The following is a 7,789-nucleotide window of genomic DNA, read 5'->3' on the forward strand; positions in this document are numbered from 1 at the left end:
CACCCCGCGCTCCGCCGGCCGCAGCTGAGAGCGGACCCCGCGCCCGCCCCGCGCCGCTTTATCCTTTCGCAGCCCGCCCCGCGGCCAATCGCACGCTGTATCCAACGCCCTCCGCGTGCCAAGCCCCGCCCGCCTCCCCGGGATTGGCGGCCGGCGCGGAGCGGTAATAATGGCCGCGTGCAATGGGAAGCGCCCGCGCTGACCTCATTCCCGGCGGCGGGGCGAACTTTTTAAAAGGGGCAGGAGGGCAGCTCCGCGCGCCGCCCCGCGCCTCGCCGCGCACGTGCCCGCGACCCCCTTACCCCCCGCCTCCCGGCCACGCTCCTCCCTCCCCTCCTCCCTGCCGGGGAAAAAAGATTAGGAAATCAGCAAAAATCATCATAGTACAAATAATTATTTAAAAAAAAAAAGAAAGGGAGAGAGGGGAATCAAGCTGTTCCGCCCCCGCACGCCGCGGCTGCGGGGCGGCGAGCGGGGACACCTGCCCGCACAAAGGGCCGGTGTTCCTGCCGTCCCGGAGCCACCTCACGCCCAGCGGGCAGCGCTGCCCGGGGGATGCCGGAGGGTGCCCCGTGCCCGTCCCCACGCCCACACGCGCAGTGTCACGGAGGGGTCGCCAGCCCTGGAGAAGCGCCCGCGAGGCGCTGCCGTCACGCCCCCTCCGCCACGGAGCTGGAGCGGAGCGGCGCAGGGCGTGGGATGGGACAGGCAGCGGGCACATCCCGCGGAGCGCCGGGCCCCGCACCAGTCACGGCGCTGAGCAACCGCTGCCACCCTTCCCAAATTCCCCGGCGCCGAACGAGGAAGAGGTGTTGCCCTTATCGCGCTTTTACCCTCCGACCCCCCTTCTGCGTTTCGCTACCTGCCGCTCCCGTACGGCGCGGTCCCGCCGCGACGCCCGATCCCAATCCCGGTGAGAAGCTGTGGCTGGGGGTCCCGGCCCGGCCCCGCCGGGTCCCCAGAGAGCGGGAGAGGCCGCGGGAGGAAGGAGCGGTGCGCAGCCGGCGGGCAGGTACCGGCCCTGGGGCGGAGGTGCTGCCGTGCCTCTGCCAGTCCGCCTCGCCGAGCAGGGCCCCCCCTCTCCGGGGCCCTTCCTAGGGTGCAAGGTGCTTTTCGGGGATTGCTGTTTGATCTCATGTGCCCCTCCCTCTGCCCTGCCATGAGTAATAGTGAAGAAAAGCAGGGCAGCGAGGTCAGGCGCTGTGCAGCAGCCCTTAAGGCCTCATAACATCAACCTCCCCCTCCAATATTCAGGCAAAGGGGGCCGGGTAAGACCATAAAAACAATGGCAGTGTTACTTCCCAAAGATTCCTCACATCATTCATCAGGCCAGGGACCAGAAAAGCTTTTAGGCAAAACAGCTGTGAAAATTTTTGTTCTACACAACACCAGTTAAAAACACCTTTTAAATCAGAAGCAAAATAATGGCTGGATACAGCTAAAATGTCTAAGATAGAGGTCTAAAAATAAAGTACACATTTTTGCAAGAAAATTTATGGTAGGATCCTTTAGCAGACTTCCTAGCTGGCTTGAGAACAGGCTTTGAATATTAAGATCTCATACTGGACTCAATGTACACTGCTTGTGAAGCACTGAGAAAAATCCTGAATTCTCAGTACCTCCTTGGGTAGGCCACCTACATTACTGAGACTGTTTACAAAGGTGCAAATTAAATTTTTGGGTTTTTTTGCAAAAATAATACATTGATTCCTCATACAGCCTCTGGCCAAGACTGGATAAAATACTGCTTTCCTCTAGGTTGACGACATCCAGTGACATCAGTGGAGTTTCTCACCTTTACACTTCGTAAGTAGTAAATCACGCTGTGTTTTTCCCCTGCAGCCCCAAAGCTAAGATCAAATCTGTTTTACCCTATACCACCAACATCTACAGAAATGGAGGCTCGCAGTGGGTTTGGTGTCAGGAATAAGCGCTGGCTTTTGCTTACACTCTTGGTATTCATGTGCAGCAGCGTGAAAAACTGGGACTGGGAGCAGTCAGTAGCTTCTGGCTGCTCCACCTGTCAGCACGGTATCCAGCAGGATTTCAACCCCCAACTGTCGTATTTTACATATAAATATCAATTTGTTTAAACTACAAAGCAAGTAAAATATTCTCATGTTTCTAGACACAAATTAAAGCAAAACAAACAAAACCCAAACTGATAGGCAAACATAGAAAGAAAAAGCTTCAGAAGCTTTTCACTTGGTTAAGTTCTGCAAGGTCTTGACCACCATGAATAAAATTTATCTCCAGGTGAGGAGTTAAGTGTCTTCCTGATCAAAGCGGCCGCATCAATTTAATCTTGGTTCAATAAGCATGTATGTGGTATGGAGAGAAGAGTATTTTTTCCTGAACAAAAACTTCACGAAAGTGAAATTTAGAGCTGCTTAATAAAGCAAGTGTAAGAACACGATGTGAAACTCTATAAAAGCATTTTACTACAATTTCTTAGCTGTTTCCTCAAAGTTAATTGCTTCCATCCCTAATCCTCCAGTGGCGAACTGAAAGTACCTTCCAGCTCCCCAAATTTTTAAGCCTAGGCGTAAAGCGCGACCATTCAGCTTCCGTCTAAAAATGAAGTTTTCAGAGCATTGGCAAGACTTCTCCGCGTTTTACAACTTAAAAAGCCTTGAAACTCCATTCTGTTTCCTGCAGGCTCGATGAGGCCGGGGATGCGGCACGGGACGCGAGGTGGCAGCGCTGAGCCTCTTCTGCCAAACGTGGGAAAACGCGGAGCTAGCGAACCCACGATTAGTATTTTTTAAATTATTTTTTTCCCCCTGTGGTTTTACGGAGCAGCATAACGCTGCAAGTTTCTGACTGAAATTCGGTGGGTTTGCATCAAAGAGCGGCAGTGCCCACGCAGTCAGCTGTACGCCGCCGGAACAGGGTGCGAGTGATGCCAAACCGCGATGCGGGGTTTAAGGGCAGGGGCACTGAGAACACCCTTCTAACACACCGGGATCTGCAGTTCGCCTTGCGCTTGGAGCAAGAGATATTGTTCAGGAACAATGCTATGGACAAATCTACTGCAGGGCTGGGCGCCTCAAGCATTGATTCCATCATTCCCATCTCTGGAAGTGTTCAAGACGAGGTTGAATGGGGCCCTAAGCAGCATGATCTAGTGGGTGGTACCCCTGCCCATGGCAGGGGGGGTTGGAACTAGGTGATCTTTAAGGTCCCTTTCGACCCAAACCAATCTATGAATCTATGATTCTATGATTGATTGCAGATTTTATGTGTGAATGAGCACGCAGTCCCCACCGGTTAAAACGTCTTAAGGACACGCAGATTTAGCACCGTTCTTTTTTCCCCCCCTCTTCTGCTTGCAACTGAGGATTACCAGCGCACAGGCTCCTTTAACTGCAGCCCTTGCCGTTGATCTTTTCCACACCCCCAGCTCCGTAGGCTGTGGGAAGTGCTTTGCAGCTTACTCCGTCTGAGCTCTCGGGAGCAGACCTTCCCTCCCGTGAGCGTGTTCCTGCGTGCCCTCGCGGGCTCGGAGCGCTTCCCTGCCCTGGCGCTGCGCAGCCAGAGGCCCCCGCAGCTGCTGCGGCCGCCTCTTCCCCTCTGCAGCCGCCCGCGCTCCGCAGCCGCCGGGGCCCGGCGAGCTCGGCTTCATTAACACGCTCGTCAATTCCGCGCTGTGACCCGAGCAGGCGCCCCCGCCGCGCTGCGCACAGCCGCCGCCCGCAGGGCTGCGCGGTGCCGCGCGGTGGGCGCTGCGCGGGGATGTGTGCCCGCAGGGCGCGGCTCCCCGCGCCCCCCGCCGTCCCCCGAGGTCCCCGCGGCGGGGCGGGGCCAGGTGGCGGCGGCCCCGCGGGACTGAACGCGCGTGGGCCGTGCTCACCCGCACGGGAGGAGCAGGGCTCTCACCCCGGCGCGTCCGGAGCAGTGACATCCGAGGGTCGCCCAGCGACCCTACAGGACGCGCTGCAGGGAATGAATGAAAGGCGATTCACAGACATCTTGCTTCCGTGCCCCCGTGATAGGCATCCACAGGGTGTGGAAAGGCAGCATCTTATTTATCTTGAAAAAACCCCAGTATTATTTCTGAGTGTTTTCCTCTCTGCGACCAAAATTCACCTCTGTAATACACATTTTTCCTGGCATTCTGTGCCACGTTTGAAATAGGTGTATTTGGGTTATTTTAGCCTTTTTGAACTGCAAATGAGGAGGCCAGAGCGGAGGTATGCTGCTGAAGAACACATTCCCCACCACCTTTCTATTGCCTATTTTGATCCAAAGAAAACAGATGAGATTCTTGCCATTAAGGGAAAAAAAAGAAAAAAAAAAAAAGGAGCCGTGTCTTTTAAAATAACGTGATGATAACACATATTCATCAAAGATCAAAGAAGAGCGCGCTTAAGGATCAGAGGTGTAAACTGAGACATGAAAGTGGGCCCTCCTTCTTCGTCCTGTTTGCAAGAAGAAAACTCCATTGTACAATTGCATCGCTCCTATTCACAGTGTACCTTTATTTAACGTGATTCATAAGTGCTTTGAACTCTCTCCGATAGCTTTGTGGAAAAGAACTTTTATTACTGGGAAGTGTTTTATGGAGGACATTATTTACTTAGGAGTGAAAATCTGTTGCCTAAAGTTGTACGGTATTGTTTCCTTCCAGACTGTATATTCACTTGCGTTTTACTTGAATACAAGCCTGCACATAGACACCCAGTGCTCCTGCTATGAGAATGCCAACACATTTCTAGCTCATTTAATACCCTAGGTAGGTAAGAATCCATTTACATATACATATTTATATTAATTCAGATATTTATCGCTTATATGTAAATGTTTTTTTGGGAGGGCAGGAACACCTCTCCAGTGATTTTAGTAAGAAAACATAATACTTTCTATCCTTTATCCACTTTGGTGACTTTTTAAGTTTAAACGTGTTCTCTAAGAGTAAAACAAGTTCAAAAAGCTCTGTTAAAAATAATAAAAAAGAAACTTGGAAAACACATTGTTTGCATTTACTTAGAAGGAGAATTGCAATTCAATCCTTATTCAATCCTGTAAGATTTAGTAACTTTTTTTTTGTTTTTAACAGCTTCATATAGGAAGAGCTTTTAGTTCATTTTTGAAGACGTTTTGGCAAGCCTTTGCTGCGAAGTGAAAAGCCACAAGGTTGAAGAGGAATTACCGGTCTGCTGCATATGTAGCAGCAGATTGCATATGCATGAGCTGCAGCTGCGTGAAGGCCACCCCGGGAAGGGGAGCCCAGGAGGAGAGCCAGCGGAGGGGAGCAGCGGCTGGCGGTGCCTGCAGCCAGCTCTCTGACAGTGCCGATCCTTCCTCCCTGCAGGAGGGTCAGGGAGGGAGGGCCCCACTTCTTTGGACCACTACACTTTTTGAACGTGTTCCTCGCCTCTGCCCCGTACGCTCCCTCACAGCCATCTGTGTTCTCCTTCCTGCTTGCTCTCACCTTCCCCTGCCTTCTCCTACAACCTTATCATCACCACCACCCGGCTAACGTTCAGCTCATCTTTTCCTGCCATCTCTATGAAAGAGCAAACAGCTGCAAGCAGGCAGTTCAGCAGAAGCCCACATAGTACCAAGAATGTAGTAATATTTGTGCCCACTTCCACAACATCATGACGTCACCCAGACTTTAGCATCATTGATAAGAGGGAGCTACAAAACCACTGTGCATTGAACTAAATGTGGGTTGTTTCCAAAGATCCTCAAGTGGGATGTTGTGCACTATTAAATTCGGTGTATGAATATCTTCTTGTATTAAGAAAAATGTTGGTTGTACTTAGTCCTTCTGGAAAGGAGGCATAAGGTATTCCCTGTGCACATAGAAAAAAAGGGGTTTTGTAAAATGTAGATCTTAGCATTTCTAACTCAGTTTTTGTGAGGTCATTTCTTGAGTGATGTAGTCAAGATAATTAAATCAAAGAGGAAAAAAAGAGAAAAATATATTACATACTGTTTAGTTGTGAAAATAGTCCTTTCTTTCTTTTGCAAGCTCTGGGTTATTCACAAGTGCTTATCCACAGGATCCAGCTCTAAATAAAGAAAATTCCTCTGACAACATGCAAGCAGTTGGGGTTATCCATGTACTCTAAGGTATTCTGGCAGAGGTAGACTAAGAGTGGTCTATCATTTACATCCTTAGAGAGTGTTTAGTACTTTTTATCATAAAATTGCCTTTGTACTCAAAAAATCAATCCCCTTCATTCAGTCCCATAGTCCTCAGACATTAATGGATTAATTCCTGTCAAACAATTTTTATTTCATTTTTCTGATGCACAGATCAAAAAAGCTACAGGAGGTTCTGGTGGAAAGAGGAAAAATACATTTAAATCTAAAATGAATGAGAGAAAAAAGTAATTTTTTCCCCCTTTTGTGCTCAGGACAAATAGAAGTCTGGCTTTCATCCTGATTTCCTTCCATATAATTGTTCTTAATGATGGTGCTGGTGTGACAACTAGTAAGTAGATTTGTTTTTAATCTTTCTGAATAGACTGCTCAAATGATACAACTCTGTACTTGCCAGAATCTCTTCTATAATCTGTGACCTACCTTGCTTAGGCTGTTTGTGCAGAATAAGTTTATTAGTTTGATATTTAACATGAATATTTATTTTTAAAATAAATATTTTTTCAAAACCTTGTTTTCTCTAAGAATTGTACCTTTTTGAACAGAATGCCGGAAGAAGGTGGTGGAATTCTACACTACCCTGTGTAATCCTGGTCTAGCTGTCACACTCAAGAACTGTATTTGGAGTTATCTCAATGTGCAGGTGTGCTCAAGTGAGGCAGGATGTCTGAATTTGCATTGCTCTATAGAGTTTGTATTTAAGCTAAGATTAGTTGCTATGAGAGATAAATTGTCCGTATGTAACCTTGGGAAGCTGGAATATTATACACTACAAGAATCAGGCATTTTCTATGTATTATTCAAAAAATTTAATCATGAGCTCCTGTGTTTCCACCAATAACACAAAGTCTGGTGTCTTAAATAAATATCAGAAATTAATTTAAAAAAAACCCTGAACTGTTCAATTTTGCTTTATAAAATTACTACATTATTTAAATTGTATAAGAGTATGCTAGTGTATAGTAATTTTGTGAGTTACAAATGCAGTAGTTGAAAAACGTGACAAATGTTGCATTTCTGCTTAATTAAAGCTCTTCCATAGAAAGATTACCTGCTAAGCCCTTTGTTTGTTTTTTGGGACTGCCTTTGAAATTGGAGGTGTAAATCTTGTTGTTGAGTTAGAAGACACTGCTGTGTTCAGGAAAGACTGTGCACATCCAAATAGTCAGTTCTTATTCTAATTTAATTCAAATTTTTTTAAAAATCCTTATTTTAATGTCTGGCTGATGGGCAGTTCAGGATGGGGGTCACTTCCACAAGTTAGTAATCTGCTCAGAGCTATTGATAAGTTACACGATTCGATGCCAAATAAGATGCTTTATAATGGCCTTACAACCCAGGCATCTCCCAGATAACACAGAAAGTCAGCATTTACACCAGCATTGCTTAGACTTCATCAAACCTGCTTTCACCAGGATTTTGAGGTCTACTCCTTCATGCACTCCTCCTGGTCTTTGTGGAGCTCCGAGGTGGAAGGTAGCGGTGCTGGTGGGCGATGGTGCAGCATCCCTACCCACAGACCATTCCAGCCCCAGGGATGGAATAACCAGCAGCTGCCCAAGTGTGCCCCAGGGCGGGGGCGTTGAGGCACTTACTTTGTTTCACTGCAGATCTTACGGTTTTCCTCAGGCTCTCACCCCTGTGACATAAAGCACCAGAGAAAGCCTCTGCTGGG

At 48.2% G+C, this 7,789-nt stretch overlaps 1 protein-coding gene across 1 annotated transcript in view; it reads right to left on the reverse strand.

Annotated features, from left to right (window-relative positions):
- The window catches only part of SOX4 (SRY-box transcription factor 4), a 3,685-nt gene extending 3,477 nt beyond the window's left edge, over positions 1 to 208 (reverse strand). Inside the window, exon 1 of the mRNA XM_042049001.1 lies at positions 95 to 208. Coding sequence (XP_041904935.1) covers positions 95 to 208 — 114 coding nt within the window. The remainder of the gene's footprint in view (positions 1 to 94) is intronic.
- Between the last annotated feature and the right edge of the window lie 7,581 nt (positions 209 to 7,789).

Source organism: Corvus kubaryi, unplaced genomic scaffold, assembly GCF_017639235.1.
Source record: "Corvus kubaryi isolate FWS band 111438036 unplaced genomic scaffold, C.kubaryi_AGA036_p1.0 69, whole genome shotgun sequence".
Lineage (NCBI taxonomy): Eukaryota > Metazoa > Chordata > Aves > Passeriformes > Corvidae > Corvus > Corvus kubaryi.